Source organism: Micropterus dolomieu, linkage group LG02, assembly GCF_021292245.1.
Source record: "Micropterus dolomieu isolate WLL.071019.BEF.003 ecotype Adirondacks linkage group LG02, ASM2129224v1, whole genome shotgun sequence".
Taxonomy (NCBI): Eukaryota; Metazoa; Chordata; class Actinopteri; order Centrarchiformes; family Centrarchidae; genus Micropterus; species Micropterus dolomieu.
The window spans coordinates 16472515-16490770 of NC_060151.1; the positions used below are offsets into that span (position 1 = coordinate 16472515).

An 18256-nucleotide genomic window follows, 5' to 3' on the forward strand; every position below is an offset into this window, starting at 1 on the left:
CCGACGCAGTTCGAGTTCCCTCGAAGGGGAACGTCTCGGGTTACGTATGTAACCCTGGTTCCCCGAGAAGGGGAACGAGACACTGCGTCGGCCCGCCGCACCTCTCTCCCCGCCTGAAGCGCCTGCTTCATAGTTAAGCTAATGATGAGTGTGTACAGGTGTGCTTTATACTCCTCCGGTTATTCCGTCACACCTTACCGTTCTAGCAACAAGCCAATAGGATTGGAGTGATTTCATTCACGTTCAGACCTGCTTCGCCTAGAGGCGTTCCCATAGTGTCGTAACCGACGCAGTGTCTCATTCCCCTTCTCGGGGAACCAGGGTTACATACGTAACCCGAGACGTTCTGTGTTTACAAACATTTGTTTTAGGAAGAGTCAGGACCAAGTGAGACACAGGAAATAACAGACAGCTCACAAGTGTAACATTAGGATAACTAAATACATTTGTACTGTGACTAGCTACATTAACTAGCAGCTGTTCCATGTTTTTTATGGTAGGAAGTCAGTGGAGTTTTGTAATATATTCTGTCTCTGTGACTGTGCACCTGAGTCTTTATAATCTCCCCTCTCTAGTCACAGCACCTTTTTCCTAAATTTTGTGAATGAGCAAATACAATAACAATGTCATCTCAGTCATGATAAACATAAAAAGTTTAATTCAAGAAAACAAAATGTATAGGCTAGATCAACAAATGCTTTCAAATTTATTTAAATCAAGATCCTTAACGTGATGCTTGATTTCCTGATAGACTAATAACACAACATCACAATTACTTAGAATGTAGCTTTTCACCATTTCAGATTTAAATACTTTGTGTTGTTGAATTGACCTCCAAAATCCCTTAATTAACTGTACTGATGATCGAGTTCTAAATCAAAAACCATTTTGAACACAGTATGCTGCAGAAATATTAATGTCCCATTAGCTAGTCTAATTAAAACTATAAGTCAAACACACTTAATGTGGACACCTGTAAATCTGATGACCAAACGCTAAATAAATTGGGGTACATACACTGACACAGAAAATTCCCTCATGTGTTGAACCAATATCAAAACCACAACCATTAACATGGAAGATTTTTTTTACTCTTAACAACAAAAAGTTGTTTGCACATATTTTGTTGATGAAATGTCTCCAAATTAGGTTTTGCACAATTACACTGGTTTTCAGGTCATTTAATAATTTCTAAAGCTACATGGTGTAGCCCCAACATATCTAGTAGGTATCATGTTGAAAAGGTGAAAAAAAAAAGCTCTTTTGAGTGTTCCCATGTGTAAAATAAAAAAAGATAATCAGGCACTTGCCCTTCACCTTTGAAACAAATCTACTGGGAAAAAACCCTAATAATAATCATAATTTTACTTCCACTGCAAAGTTGCAATCAGGGTTTTTTGAAAATATTCAAGTTCTTAGGACAGTGTTAAAAAACGTAGAGGCCTACCTAGTCTGCCTTAAAAAGTCTGCCATTAAAGTCTGCATATAAATTCATATCTTCTAAATAGAGCACACCAGTTTAACCTGAAACACCAGTGTAGTTTGTTTTAAGGAATGACAACATAAAACTAAAACTGAAAAAGAAAAGGGTTTATTGTATTCTATTACGTTTTACATATATTTAAGGACACTAACATTTACAGACATCTTCATATTACTATCAAAAATACATCCCATTTAAAAGTATATAAAAATATAAAAAGTATAACAATAAAATCATAGGTATGCACTGTAGCCTGACTGGTTTCATTTGTACTTTCGTGTTAAGAACAAGCAGGTTTTCATCCAAGTATATTCATTGACTATACAAACCACTTAACACACTTGTTATTTCTCCATCGCATATCAACATGTATACACATTCTTCTCTAACCATACAAAGTGTTGCCATTTAGCTCTTTATTGTCAAAGACTAATAAATTCCCATTCCCAAAATAGTTGCATTTAATTCCATTGCTTGGTCTATTGGTCTATCTGAACTGGATCTACAATCTAAAAATAAGAGGATACTAGGTATATGTCTAAACTGGGATTTAAAGTTTCTATTTTCGAGCTATAGAGTAGCAAATTCAGTTTACATTATTATAACTCCGGGAATCCAGAGTCAATTCTGTCATAGTCCATGTTCATGCAAAAATAACTATCTTACAAGACAATACAATGCTCATGCCACACCATGTGCCACAACATTTCAGTTTCATAATTTACAAATATTGCCTATTTGATAAAATGTAATAAGCAGGCTTCAGTATTTTGAGTTGATCTTTTCATTATCTGTTGTTGCTCTTGGTAGTGAGGTCAGCAAGCTGACATCCAGCCATATGTCAAACGATCATTGTTCCATGATAAACTAATTTTTCACAATGATGTTGCAGGCAACAGGACCTCTAAAGGTGAACCCCAGGTAGAATGTGATGTTTTCATTACTATGAGGCACTGAAGGTACATGAAGAGGCAGAATGTTGAACTTCTTTTTCCGAGGGCCCTCAAGGTACACCACTCCATCTTCGGTCCATCCAGACACACGTTTCAGCATCATGGCGAGCTCAGGCTTTTTCCATGCCTCTCCCCTAAACCACTTCATGCGTTTCTCAGAGACTGAGAACAGCTTTGTGACTCTTTCAAACTTTCTTTTGTGGACAAATTTATCCAATCCATTCGCACTACCCAGAAAAAAATGGGTGTAAAGCCTTCTCTTACGCTGAGGAATGTCCTTCATCTTGGTCCAGTAGCCCTTTTCCAGGTGTTCAACAGCCGATTGCACAATTTCATATTTGTTTTCTTTCTCAAGGTCAGTGTCATGGTCCTCTGGCCAGAATAGCAAAGTAAGCAAGAACAGGGCACTTGGTAAACATTTCCTTTTATCAGATGGGAACTGACGACAAAGTGCCTGTAGATCTTTCAGAGGAGCTACCATTCGAGTCTGTGGTGACAGGCAGTTTAGAGAAATGTGGGCCACTATGTAATTGACAATATCCCTTTGACCAAATTTTGCCTTTATTGGATTGCTGGGATAGAGAGAAAGGATGCTCTCCAGAAGAGGTACCGCATTTCTCTGGTCAGTTAACTTCGAGAGGATGGATGTTATGTTCCCCCCGCCAAGATGATAGATGATCATGCGTTTCTGGAAAGGAGTTAGATTGGCTGGGTTTAAGTGACCATGAACTGCTGTGGGATGAGATTCACTGAAGTACTTTCCATACTCTGAAGATTTTTTTGCCAACCATGTGAGTGGATGGCTTATCTTCTCCTCAGGACTTTCAGGGGTCTCTTCCTCATCTGCACCAACATCAGTCTGGAAGTAACTGAGGTCTTCTGAAATCCATTCCAATGCATCTTGCATTGTTTTGTTAAGTTTTTTCAAACGGCCATGAAATGGTTCCCAGGCATCTTCAACTTCCTCAGGAATGTAATCTGTTAACAGGTACTTCATACACTCTGAGTGGCCATTTGCTCTGTTTGCAAACACTTGCGATGAAGAGATCAGTTTGAGCAGGCTGCATCCAACCTCAACTTCAGAAAAAAACCCTGAACTGTTAAGGTTTTCCATATCTGCATCAGCTGCTTTCTCACATTCTTTAAAACACTCCAGGGCTTTCAGTGCCGTCTCCACAGCATCTGCTATATTTTCAGCTGTCTTTGGTACATTGTCGTTGTCAATAGCTTTGCATTTTGCTTGGAACCATTTCCTGTACACCTGCCCTTTTGTGTCAAGTATGTAAGAGTTGTTGGGCAGCTGTTTAGCTGCAGTCTCTGCCCAGTGTTTTGCCTCTTCAAACTTCTCATAAGTATAATGAAGACGAGCAAGTTGTTGTGCAAAGAATGGATCTTTATGGAAACGCTGGAATGCTTCCTTGAGTAACTCAATTGCTGTGTCTGGGCTTTTCTCATTTTCACAAACATGCTCAATCAGAGGAGAGAAAAAACTATCATATTTGTCCCCTTTGCTTATTCTGGCTCGCCTAATAAAAAGTGCTCTCAAAAATGACAGATACTCGTCCCTTCCAAATCTGTGCTCAAAAAGCACAGTCTCACAGAGCAGATTCATTGCCAAACTGCTTTGGGTCTGCTGGTTCCCCAAAAGTTGCTGGAGAATTTCCTTTGCAACGAGTGGGTGGATGATTCTGATTGATTCAATGTGCGTTTTGTCATCTCTAAGGTGCAAAAAGACTAATTTAGCCTGATCACTGAGTGATCTCTCAAAGTCATGATGGCGAAATCTTTCCATGTGAATGGTTAAGGCAAGCAAAGCTTCACAATGGGACTGAGAGATGAAAGAGTTTTGAACATAAGTGTTCAGCAGTGCCACATAGTGAATGAGGTGAGTGACAACAGATTGACGGTCAATACCTTGGAGCAAATGTTTCACAAACTGTTGAACGTAATCCACATTGAATCCTTCACTCATCAAAACAAATGTCAGAATGAATTCAGGCTTCATATTGTTCTTCAAGTGCCTGTCGTTTTCCAGAAAACTTTCTCTTCTCTTGATCAGACAGTTTGTGAGTGACAGACACATTCTGTAATGGAGACTCCTTGCATCTCCTCTCTGGATCATGGGACCGTCTGCAGCTCAACAAAATGAAACAGAGAGTTCCATACTGGATTCTTTTGATGTTAATGGCAACTTCTAGTTCATTCCTGAGATCATCTAGATATTCTTTGTCAGAGTCTTCAATGAGGAGTAGCACAGGAAGACACCTCTGTGGATCTTTTTCTTCATATTCTCTTAGTTCAACTGTATGTTGTGCAACAAGAGCAGCTGAGTATGAAGGCTTCACAACTGCACATCTTAGATCTTTCCTGTTGTTCCACAGCACTTGTCTTGCCACAGTGCTTCCACCACTTCCTGGATGATGGTAGATGTTTATACTGTTCACCGGAGTTTGATCTGCATTCCATTTCAAGGCATCATTGAGAAGTTTGGAAACATCATGATAAGCATCTCTTTCAATTACTTCTCCAACATACTTGTGCTCAGCAAGCCAGAAATGCAACCAGTTCACTCTCCCACCACGGTAGAACTGCTGTTCAATGTTTGCTTTTTCCTCATCGATGAAGTCTTTGCTTGTTTCATCACAATGATCGACTGTCAGAATTTCCAGAGAATACATCTGTTCCTCTTGATGTGTTTCAAGTAGACATGTCCCTTTCACAAAGACAGGCAAGTGTTTGCTGGCACATGCTTTAACAGGTTGTATCTGCTGCAGAGTTGCATTAATGTGGCTCATTTTCATCCCAACAACACTGGAATTATTCACAATTTCTGTTCCACACGACCCCTCTGCAAAGCTTTGCCACTTCTGGAAGTTTCCCTGTGATTCACAGATGCAGATGATGTCTTCATGGCCTTCCATGTCTGTGAAAAACTCATAAAAAGTGTGCAAGAGTGGCTTCTCAACTGATGATGTAAGGAGAAAAATGACCTGGAACGTCCCTTTTGGCAAAATTTGTTTACAGATCAAAGACACAGATTCCCGCAGGAAAGTCATTTTTGTCTTGATCCAAGTCATTTCATCACATGGAGTTTCATTTCCTTTGAAGTCAGTACGGCCATTACAAAAGATCCAGCTAGTTTGTTCAAAAAGATGCAGGTGGCTTGTGAATTCGTTGATGCTCATGTCACCAGATATCCTGTAGCTCTGCAGAGAATGCATGTTTGCAGCGTGATGCTGAAGATATCTACTGCAAAGACCCGATGTCTTTGAGTCTGGGTCAAAGTCAAACACACAGAACATGTTCATGTTAAGCAGCCAGTCAATGTTGCAAAGGTCATCAGGTATGAATTTGTTTGTGACAAGTATGAACCATTTCTCCTTTTCAATGAATTTCTTCCCACTAGTCATTAGCATTGTGAGTTTCCTTCCAAGGTCTTTGCAGAAGTCTGGAGCATTGAGGAACTGATTTTTCTCTGCTTCTTCTCTTTGAGCATCCCGATCTTTGACTCGCTGGTAAAAATCACTGAGGTCTTTGTCGTTCACTGGCTCAGTTTTTGAGCCCACCCTCCGTAGAATCGCTTCTTTCTCAAATTCTACTTTGTTAGTTGCCTCTTTGAAGTTTGGCAGACGAACTGCATACACCTTGCTCTTAACGATACTTATGGAAGGCACAATGTCAACTTCTACCACATACTTCTTTTCTGTACTTTCTCGATCCATAACCTCAATGAACCTTGGTGGCCGCACACACTGTCGTACATGCTCTTTGTCAGAGGAGAAACTCTTTTCAATGTAGTCCAAAGCATCTACATAAATGTCTTTCTCTGTTACAGGTATACCAATTATCTCACCATGCACATACCCTGCATCCTCCTTGCTGTCCATCACTCCAACGTGTATTGTGCCATTTGATCTGATATTCATACAGCCCGTTGCAAATTTAAGAACCTCTTTGGCAAACTTGGCTTGGAGTCTTTTGCGATCCAGTGTAGCAGCTACAGAAAAAGACTTAAATTCATGGCATGGAGATGTCAGATTAAAAGCACCTGATTCAGGCTGCAGAACTCTGTGCTTTACATATATGAAATCAATTCCTTCTTGATCAAATGGTCGTGGTCTGCAGTCTTCCTTTGAAGTCAACACACATTGTTCCTGACTAGTTGGTCTCTCCTTTAAGATATCTTGATCTCTCTCTGAACTCTGTGCCAGAGAACCTTCACTTGTTGTAGAAAGACATAGAACTGACTTCTGATCAATCTTTTTCTGTTCCAACTCAGTTTTGTTGCCACTAGTGAGCTTTTTCTTCACTTGCGACTTTGGTTGGGAGTTGATAAGCTCATCTCTCTTTTGAATAATCAAATGAGCAGGCCCTGATTTCATGCAAATCTTTGTCTTCAAAAAGTCCTCGTTCAGTGCAAGAAGGATTTGTCCATCTACTTCTTCATCAAAGAGCTTTTCAACATACTGCTCCTTAACTCCAATGGATCTTAGCCAGGTGCTTACTTGAGATTCAGTCCAATTCTGGAGTGATTGCCCAAGTTTGTCAGCTGTATAGTGGGAACAGACAGAAAAAAGCAATACGTTTGATTATAAATAACAGAATCAGAGAAACACTATAGTTCTCTTCCACACTTAATGCATATTTGCCTTTTGTCAACAAACTCTACAAAGTCCAAAGTCAACAATGTGTTAGTCAGTATCTCAATACTTTCCAACTCCCCTATGCTGTCTGTGGAATATGGCCCCAAGCCCAATTATTCCTATTGAAGACTTAAACCTTTCATCTTTAATGGACTAATGAATTGGCCTCTAGGGGACAGCAGAACAAGCTGTAAAAACAACCATGACATTTTATCACCTTATGAAATTGATATGGTGACCATTTTAGCAAACAATTACCTATGTACACATACAGAAGGACACAGAGCGATGGTAGCCTTCATTGGGATTCATGTTTCTGTCTACTCTGTTAGCTTTGGTCTGGTCCTGATGGAAATATCAGGCTCTTTAACTGCTAAATGCTCAACCAGGTTCACCAGTCACTAACTTTGTCTGTCTAGTGTTTGATGCTGGGCAGGTAGTATATAGATAGGTAGGGGCCTACTAAATACAGTTAAATGAAAGGACTGTTTCTTTACATGTGGGATCTTTAATGGGAAAACTACACCTTCCATGATGCTTTGCTCTTCGTGAATTCCAGTATCATGATAACTTAACCAATGTAATTTCAGTTTGTTTTGATTGCTGTAAACTGAGCCAATTAGAGATCACTTGAGGGGAGGGTAGAAAAAGATAGTCGGAAGCAAAAGAACGAGAGAAGACGCAGGTGCGAGAGACAAGCGGCTGTGTATCGATGTGTGGTAAAACTTTCAGTTGAACTCGGAGAGAATTAATATTTGTAGACTTAAGTACACATGTATGGGCACAAATATTACCTTGCAGGTAATTTATGTGTCGTAGCAGGCTTAGTCGTTGGTTTTTTTTTTCCAGTGAAAGTGATAAGTGTAGCTTGGTCAGTCCCCACTCGTGTTTGTAATAACAGAGAACAGTGTAAAAGTGCAAACTGTCGGACTTTTAAACTAGAGGGACATTAGCTTGAACTGTCGTGAGAGACAACCTGCGTAGACAACGAGCGCAGTTTTTTTACCGGAGAACTAGAGAGAAAGTGGAGCCATGGGAGCTAGCCTGCTGAGTAGCACTGCTGTGAGGAGGGACCCCGACCACGGGAATTGCAACGCCACGCGGACATCTACCTACTACACCTCGCCATTCTGCTGCATCGTCTACCAGCCTGTGGATTCTTTGAACTGTCGGAGCGTTGGGGTGACGGAGCCACGTGAGTAAGGGGAGACTTTTCTGCTGTACTACCAGGGAGTTAAAGGATTACCCTATCATATGTGCACCACCGTATGGGCCCCAACGTCTACAAATCCAAGCGCTTGGTAATAATTTGAACATTTTAAAGTCGAACTGTAATGGTACAGATGTGTGTACTTGGGACTCTATTATACTAGAAAAGGTACCACCCTTTTGTTATTAATACCTGTACAGGTTACATTTATTTTCATTCAGTTCTCACACACACACACACACGGCTTAATATTTTTTCTATTCCATCCTAAGAGAAACTAAAGAGGAAAGTGTTATTTTAAAGAAAGTCAATTTATTAAGGGTTCATTGTAAGGTTTAAACTTTGAACTTAAAACTTCAGTGGTTTGGGTTGATAAAAAAAAAAGGTGTTTCAAAGGAAACCCTTGGGTTTGAGAGTACCAGGAGAGTATAAATAATGTTTTTTGCTTTTTTCATGCTATATATTGTTGTTGTTCATATTTGACTTTCTTATAAATAATTACCATTATTCTGGGGAACTTCAGTACAGTTCTTAAGGTGAGCTTAGTAGTTCCACAGTGGAGGCACCGCGCTATTATTGTTCTTACACACACTGTTTATTTGTTGTCTATGCCTACTTATCCTGCCTGAAGTCACTGTACCGAATATTAGTAAACAGGGAATATTTAGCCAGCTCGCCATCAACAGCTAAGAACCCAGGATCCTGTTTAACACACTTATAATATAGTAGCCCGGTGTGATAGTAAGGTACACCTTAGGTCTTGTTTGATCAGCTCTACTGGTGTCAACAAAGGATTACAGTTATATACTATAGTATCAAAGTGTTTATTTGTTTTCTTTTTGCTTTTTTGGTGGCTCACTGTGGCTGGAAATAAGATTAATGAGAATGAACCAAAAACAGTAAATCTGTGAACTGTAAAAACAAAAACAATTAGCTGAAAGACACTAAAATGCTCATATAGTTGAAGGGAACTGCAGAGAGGTGATGAATGTGGATTCTACACCATGAGTGCTCCCCTTCACAATACACATAATCATCCGACTGATTGTTTTAAATACTGATTGGTGAAGCTATATAAACAGATCACAAATATAAAGTTTCATTAAAAAGGAAAAACTAAGTAAGTCTATTATTGTTGTTTGCTTTATTGCATATAGCCAAACCTGTGGCACACAAGGGAATATTTTTGATATTTTCAAAAGCAGAGAAGAAAAATTACAAGATACATTTGAAGTAGGTAAGTATTATAAAAGCCCTGCGACCCTGTACACAGGATAAGCGGTTGACGATGGATGGATGGATGGATGAAGTATTATAAAAGGGGCATTTCATAAAAACCAACCTCTACTCACCCATGATTTTCTTTCTCCTTTTGTCACATTATCAACTCTGGTGTTCACTTGTTATCACCTTCCATCTGCAAAAGAAAACGTTACACAGTTTAGGGCTCCCTCCCCTTCCAGTGGACCACCATGGGACCTTATAGAGAGCCTAAGTCTCTCACTTCCACTTCCGGCTCATGGGACCTTATTTTTGGAAAAAGTTTGTACAGTAGTCAATGGCGAGAGACATCTTTTTATCCCATTAGAATTGAACCCTGAATTACACATATGATGTTGGTCAAATTAAAATTTAAAAAGTCACATTTTGTTCAGTAAAGATGCATGTCGTTTTGTGTGAAACCGCTCAATGAACTACATCTCTCGAATGCACAATATACGTCACCAACATGTTAGCATGGTAAAGCTAGCTAACGGTCATTGCTTTCTTGCTACTAGCTAGATAATGTTCCACGCAGAAATATATCTCACCTGATGTGTTTAATCCAACAACTTGTGGCTCTTTTATCACACCATCCTCTCATGTAAGTGTTTTGATGTTAGCTTCAGTCATTGACAGAGAAAGTTACGTCACATATGCAACTTTTGGGTTTGTGGTCTTTGTAATTACGATTTTCACAGTCTTATATCTCAACAGTTTTACATCAAACTATGACCTTCTTTAATTTAAAATGTATCTTTTAAATCGACAAAGATCATATGTGTAATTCAGGGTAGTGATGTGCAGATCGATCCGAAAGTATCTATTTCTGATACCAACGTTTCCTGCTCTAGGATCAATACTCATATGAAAGGATCGATATCTAAGCTCAGTCATTTGGAGTGAGTGTGTGTTTTATCATAAGCATCTGTCACCAGGATGGTCTAATTATACTCTGTTGATAGGGACTACTTTTCCTTCCACCTGTCAAAGTCATGCTTGTGCTACAGCTCTGTGACCGAGCTTCTTTGAAGTGAGCCGCCACAGCCCTTTACATTTCCCGCGATTGAATACTGACTCTGGCCGACTTTAAAAACACGTCACGTCTGGCTGTATTTTAGCTGTGATGATAATAATGACGCTGTGTGTGTTGTGTGAGCAAAGACTATGAAATACTTTGGCAACACTGCAAACTTTGCTAAACATCTGAGATTAAGTCAAAATAATATGATGATGTTATGAAGCAGCAGTTCTGAGTAGGAGATTTTCATTATAATTAAAGAATATGATGTATGATTATATATGTAATTTGATGTCTTGTCATTATGCAGCTATTATTTTGAATTGGTAAGGCTACAGTCTACTCCTTATTTCTCTCATAAATACAGAAACGAGAGAGGGAGGTCACATTAAACTAGAAATAAAATATGTAAAAAGTATTGGTATCGGCAATACCAGCCTGGGTATCACTTGGTATTGGATCGGTTAGGAATTAAGTGGTATTGCACATCACTAATTCAGGGCACAATTCAAATGGGCATTGACAACCGTACAATATTTTTACGAAATAAGGTCCCATGGTGGTCTAACGGAAGGGGAGGGACTTAGGCTCTCTATTTCGGAAAAATATTGTACGGTAGTCAATGGCAGGAGACAACAAATATTTTGATCCCGTTTGAATTATGCCCCGAATCACACATAAGTTTGTCAATTTAAAAGATACATTTTAAAATCAGGAAAGTCGCAGTTTGATGTAAAAGTGTTGAGGTATAAGGCTTTGAAAATACATAATTACAAAGACCACAAACCCAAAAGTCACATACGTGACGTTGTAACTGTCTCTCTCAATGACTGGAGCTAATGTTTCTAAAGCTAACATCAAAAAACCTACATGAGAGGACGATGTGATAAAAGGACTGAGAGTCGTTGGATTAAACACATCAGGTGAGATATGTTTCTGCATGGAACACAGCTAAGTAATACAGCTAGTAGCAACCAAGTAACGAACGTTAGCTAGCATTACCGCGCTAACATGTTGGTGACGTATATTGTGCGAGACGAGAAATGTAGTTCGTTGAGCAGTTTCACACAAAAAGACATGTAACTTTACTGTTTGCGACAAACTGCGACTTTCTTGACTTGCAAAATTATATTTTAAATTGACCAACATCATATGTGTAATTCAGGGTTCAATTCTAATGGGATAAACCGTACATATTTTTTCCGAAATTAGGTCCCATGAGCTGGAAGCAGAAGTGAGTGACTTAGGCTCTTTTGTAATTGCACATTGTAGACCCATCCGCACCAAGTGCCAACACGATATAGTTAAAAATGTTGTCGTAGGTTATATTAGGCCACTTCTTCATATCATCCTCCCACCCGTGAATAGTTTGAGAGTGTGGCACTGACCTGCCATTTCAATTGATCAGCGATTTTTGGAAATGTTCCCACGGTTCCCATAATTCACCAATTTAGTTAAGCTAATGTTAGTTAGCCCAGGGAAGCGATGAAACGGAAGTGCCGCACAAAAAACGGAAGCTGGACCCATGTTTACTTCCGCGTTCGAAAATAAGGCAGATAGTCGAAGATTCGATGCTTCGACAGGCGGAGCCGGTGTCGTGCTGAAAAGTGATCGTCTGCCAAAAACTGATTGCAGTCTGCTGGAGCTGTATTGCCCAGTCTCTTCAATCACTTTCTGGCAAGTGAAATAGCCTACTGCATTTTATGGGTTGTATTGGCCATTTAAAGGTAGACTTATTTTAAGAGGTAAAAAGTACTAGGTGAGCTATAATCTGTCAAATATAACTCTTCTGAATGAAATCAACTAATTTCAGGGCAGAAATAACCTTTCAGTCAATAACAAAAGGCTTTAATCATTTTCTGGCAGGTGAAATGCTGCATTTTATGAGTTGTATTGGCCATTTAAAGGTATTTTAACAGGTAAAGACTGGATTGGTTGGTAGGCCTACACAGCAAGTAAAATAATGCAGTCATTAGGATAATTGCAAAATTGTCTTCATTTTATATCTAAGTTGGCAGGAAGTCATGTTAAGTAGGCTACAAATATAAACAAAGATTACACATAGGCCTACCAAACATCAGTTTTCGGCAGAGGATCACTTTTCGACACGACACCTGATTTGACTGTCAGTCACAGTCAAATCTTCGCAGCGAAACACGGATCACGCCATTTTGGCTATATGGGAGTGCTCAACATCTGATATTACACAGAACTACCAGTTTTCTCCCACTAAGTAAATATACAGCTTGTAACAATATACAATTCAATGTTTAATTCTGTAAATAAGTATGTAAAAAGAATAAAACTTCCAACAAATGTTTTTAAAGTGCGTGAATAAATCCATAATTGTAACCCTGGGTCGTCAGTGCGCATGTGTAGGCGTATCGCGCGCGTGTGTGTGTGTGTGTTAACTACTATCGGATAATTTATCACCATTGATGAACCAAACAAATAATATTTTATCATTTTTAAATAGCCGGCTAACTGAAATAGACCCGCGAGGAACCGCGATGTGCATGTAGTTGTCGGCAGCACGGCATGCATGCAAAACTTTCACAAAACCGGTGAATGACAGGCGAGAGATTGAGACCGAGACAGAGAAAGGTCTTCAAATTTACAGTGCAAATTGAATGAATAGAGACTGCAGCTCTGCAGCTTCTCAAGATTAAAGCGGAGCTACCCTGTGTAAATCGTAAACCCACCTCCCCCACTCGCAATCGCCATGCAAAAAACACATATCACACTATCAGTCGACTATAGGCAGGACTTGACGATTCTGATTCCACTAAGTAAATCCTTAGTCGGGGACAGCCCTAATACAGTTACATTCAGTCCATTGTCATCTTGAATACAGATGAATATGTGGTAATGAAAATGGCTCACAGGCAGATTTATTGCATCGAACCTTGTGGTGAAACTTTCAACCTGGAATTACAGTTAGCTTTACCTCACTGAATTTTTTTTAACTATCATCTCAAATCTTACACTCCTCATCGAAATTACTCATAGCAGCACCAATACTGGATTTTTAAGGCCAATATAGATACCAACATTTATTAGTTTTGAAATATATCAGCTTATATTAATTTTTTAAACATTAACATAAGATACACAAATGTTTTTATAAGGAAGTCTTTAAATGTATTTGGTTTTTTAAGAATTTTGTTATTAGATAGCCTAAAAAGACCATTTGTGCTGGAAGACAGAGTTCAGGCAGTCCAAACAAAAAGGCAGGAATCACCTGTTAACCTGAGCAGTACAGGACCATTATAGTCACATTATGTGATTTTGTTGTGCCACACCAAGGTCAGTATTTATTTAATAACAGAACATTGCTGAGCCCTGGGAGCCACCGTACAAAAGATATATGTAGCGTTATAAATTGACATTTCTTCCACTGATATGTGTAGAGTAATGCCAGATATCTAAATATATGAACTTATAATTATTTTTCTTTAACTTGAGATTTACACGTGTGACTATTATACAACTACACAGGGGCGCAGTTGAATAATACCTTCATAGTTGAGTCCTCCCAAAAGTAAAATAAAGTGTGTGTGTGTGTGTGTGTGTATTTTCCCAAATTGTAATTGTTGTTCCCTTAATTGTCTTCTGGAATAATGTAATTTAATTGTATTAATTATTGTTCAATTGTCTGTCGTTGATGCAGTTATTTGCCTTCTGGAATAGACTGTCATAGCAGTTAAAAGATTCCCTTTGGACTAGTGAAAGCACGATAAACTTACTTTATCACATGTTTTTTTTAATGCTGTGTTCAAATTGTCACCACTATTTAATTACATCAGTCCCAATTCCATTTTTGTTTAGTTCCAGCTTTTTTCATTTGGACTGTGCTTCTGGAAGCACTGGAACGGCCGAGCTACATACCATGGGGGTAATTTCTTTTTGTGCGTCAGCAGCACAGGTCTACTATGATGAGTAAGGTAAAAATCATTACACTAAACAATTAAAAATGTGATCATTGTTCTTACCTTGGATAAAGAAATCAGCCTTGTCCCTTTCCTGGTCTGGATTTTTTTCAGAAGTCAAACCGAGCAACGTTAAACGCAGGCATGACTACTGTGACTTCCCTCAATCTCTCTCTTATATCGTCTGTTGCTGTCTGCTGTGCTGGCTGACGGCACCCACTGCGCCTGCGTAGCTATGCAAGTTTCGTTTTTGAGGAAATGCCACAGGAAACTAGACTGTATAGAAAGAACACATACAGCCGTACACGACTCATAGAGCAGAATCTGGGGTTTTATGCGTGATGAAATCAAACGCAGGCAATTCAGATTTACTTAAATGTAAAAGTACTACAATGTTATAGCCGCAAGCAGCAGCAGCAGCAGGCGGTTTCAGGCTCCATAAAGCTCAGCAAAGTAACTTCAGTTTTGTCTAAGAAAGAAACAGACAAATCACAGTGGGGGAAAAATGTCCAGCCTAGTAATTTCATGTCTCTTGCTCGGTCCCTTTGGGGTTTAATCCCTGATGTTCAATTAAAAAGCGAAGCTTTCAAAATTTGAAGCACCAAAATGTCTCACTACTGTAGCCTAATACTGTTTAGGCCTACTTATAAGTACAGTGCTTGAATAAAAACGGTCTGCGTATCTCTGAATTACAGATTATCTTGAGATACACCCAGACCAAAAACATACACATGGCCCATTTATGGTTGAGGCATTATTAAAGAAAATCACATTAACTGAGCATGAAATCAGTCATGTAATAGTTTGGGACCATAGACTATATATAAAAACAAAACAAAAAAAAGGGTGGGACGACCACAGAGCTTTTAAAGTGAAATAAAGGATGTGGTCAGCAGAAGGGGGGAAAAAAGCAACTTGTTTTATAGTAACAACCTAGTTCTTGTTCACGTTCAGTGGCTATTTTAAGTGCATCCAGAAAGTATTTAAAGTATGTATGCAAAGGCTGAATACTGTGTACATGTGCTTTTTTCGTTTTTTATCTTTAATTTGCAAAGAATTCAGATTTCAGAACAGAGCAACAGATGAAAGGGCAAATGTTATACAGGTGTTATGAAATGATGGTTCTTCCACAGATGTGTTGAATAATGGCAGAGATATGAATGAATGCTATTTTAAGTCTGTATGATGAAAACTGCAGTCTGATAGCTGTATATTGCACAATATGTAGTTAAACCAGGGACTTACCATTTCTCCTGGAAGACAGAAAGTTAATGCAGTTGAACTGATAGAAAAAAGGAGGGATCACCTGTTAACCTGAGCAGTACAGTACCTTTGTTGGGACACACCCCAGCGTTAATCATGGAATGACTGTTTACCAGATATAGTACCAGTATGCACAGAACAGCCCCAGCAGGTTCTGTCATTGTCCGTTTTAATGATACATAAGTGTTTTATAAACCTGTTATAGACAGCACATGTAGGGAGTCATGGGGCATCCTTACCATTCACCTGAACTTCTACTGGCTCTATGTTGACACATCCAAAACCTCTCTGTACTGAAGGCACAAAGATATAACTGAATGTTACTTTAATTGTTACTTTCTGGTTAAATTGCATTTGAGTTCATACCTATTCATAGGTTTACATCCTGATATGAGAGTCCGGTTTTAGATACATTACCATGTATGTCAGTGTTTGACTTTGAGAGGGCGCAATGAATCACAAAGGCTCTGTGTTACTGTGTCTTTTTGTTTGAAGTAAAATTCCTGCGTTTGCTGGCCAGTGCTCCAAAACCTTTAACATCTGAAAGAGAGAGGATATACCACAGGCTACTCTAACCAATGTCAACTGTGGCAATAGCTAACCAAGGCAATTCAATATATCTGCAGCTTGGAGCACATATAAATTAAAGTATTTAGGACAGTTTAGTATACTTTAAGTTTCTTTTATGCACTAACCATAGTTCCATATTTCCCAATCCCCATCTTGAGATGTACCAATCAACCAACAAGCAAAATCTTAGTATAAAAAAAAATAGAATTTAATGTGCAAGTCATTAACTTCACTTTGACACCCTTGAAAAGTTATTATACAGGAGTTCTGCAGCCTGAACTCTAAACTCACATTTGACTACATAATCGCATGAGGATAAAATTACATTACTGTATTCAGAGGCCACCCTGAAAACCCTTTGGAACAGTCCACTCTTACCGAGTCAGAACAATAGTCTTGATTGACAAAAGAGAAGCAGTCTAGCAGCATTAACTGGAATCAAGCACATTTAGCATAGTCAACTTTAAAGATCTGTACCCATATAGCACAGTGATATTTAAAAAAAGGCACATCAGCCACATTAAATGATTTAGCATTAATGATCCAAATTCTGAATCAGTCTATACAAAAATATACATACAGTATCTGCGCAGTGAACAGGCTCACTGAGAAATACAACATTGCACAATAAAACTACGCAAGTGTTCAACAACATCCAGACATGTTTCCCACAATAGAGGCCGGATATTTTTTGGACGAACACTTTTTTTTTTTTTTTAACATGCCATAAAGTAAAAAAAAAAAAAATTTGCTTTGCTCAGCCCAGCTACAAGGTAATGTCCAAAACCACCCCGCTGGTTATTGACTTCCTCAAAGCAGAGACAGACTTTTGGACGGCTCTGTTCAGGAACATTTTAACCAAGGTGAGCAGAAGGCACTTAACTAAGGGCGCAGATGCTGCGCCTGGCAGTGAATCCCAGGCACTGCAGGCCCGGTCCTCACCAGCTCACGGTGCAGCAACCGAGTCCCACTTGGTGTCCACTCTTGAAGGTAATGCTCCCATGACGGGTCCACCTGACTCTGGTCCAGTTCACACTGGTTGACTGTCAAGTGTATGCGGATCTGGCAGTGTGTGCATCTCAGATTGACTGGATTCTCTTTGCCTGAGAGGAACTACAGGTGATTCTGAGGCAAATGTAGGGTTCACTGTTTGACTGTGCAAGTCAGTCTGTGTGGACAGTGCTGGCGCTGCTGGCTGCACTGTCTCAGCTGGCAAATGTGAGGATACAGGCTCATATGGTGATGCAGAGGGCACTGATTCAACAGGTGTTGTGTGACAGACCTCCACAGGCTGTGGAGAATGTGTAGCTTCCTGGGGTTGTGAGGAGGGTAATGATGTGTGTGTTGGCAGGTGTTGAGTACATGGCTCATTTTGTCTCTGGGGTTCATTTTGTGGCCCAAGGTTTGTGTAGCGGGCCTGTGTGTTTGCAAGCCGCTCTGCAGAGGAGTAGTAAGGCAAGAAGGACCTCTCAGGTGCACAGGCCCTCATGGCAAGGTAGGTGTGCATCAGCAAGTGGGGGAAGCGGGAGGTGAAGTAGGAGACAAAGTCATCAGGGATGGAGCCCAGAGTCTCCTGCACCTCAGCAGGCAACTCTCGGTAATGGTGTTTCTGTTGAAGGAGGGTCAAGCGTTAGGTCTAAAAGCAGAGATCAGTTTCTTTTAAAAACAAGACTTCAGAATACATCCCTACCTTGTTTCTCATTGCACGCAGCAGGTCTCTGACTGACCCGCCCTTATAAGAGCGAAATTTCCGCAGATCTGCCAAAGAAATACAGAAAAAGACATAAGCCCATGCATCAACCACAGAATGAATCCCTGATCATTATCCAACAAGGAACCGGTAAACAGGAAATCCTGAAATGACACAGCTGTCTTTTTATTTTATCCTGTTAATGAAGTTCCCAAACTTGACTGATCAGTGGAA

The 18256-nt window shown here is 39.6% G+C and overlaps 2 protein-coding genes across 2 annotated transcripts in view; both read right to left on the bottom strand.

Moving 5' to 3' along the window:
• Positions 1 to 4303: 4303 nt before the first annotated feature.
• Positions 4304 to 14663, bottom strand: samd9l (sterile alpha motif domain containing 9 like). Its single transcript, XM_046042105.1, has 3 exons — positions 14563 to 14663; positions 9642 to 9706; positions 4304 to 6985 (listed from the first exon to the last, which is right to left on the bottom strand). Exons 2-3 carry the CDS (start codon positions 9643 to 9645, stop codon positions 4431 to 4433), a joined length of 2559 nt encoding a protein of 852 aa, XP_045898061.1. The 5' UTR covers positions 9646 to 9706; positions 14563 to 14663; the 3' UTR covers positions 4304 to 4430.
• A 1855-nt stretch (positions 14664 to 16518) lies between these two features.
• ern1 (endoplasmic reticulum to nucleus signaling 1) overlaps positions 16519 to 18256 on the bottom strand; it is a 28022-nt gene continuing 26284 nt past the window's right edge. The window contains exons 21-22 of the mRNA XM_046030718.1: positions 18023 to 18090; positions 16519 to 17941 (exon numbers count right to left, since the gene is read on the bottom strand). Of these exons, the coding sequence (XP_045886674.1) occupies positions 17363 to 17941; positions 18023 to 18090 (647 nt within the window). The 3' untranslated portion in view covers positions 16519 to 17362. The remainder of the gene's footprint in view (positions 17942 to 18022; positions 18091 to 18256) is intronic.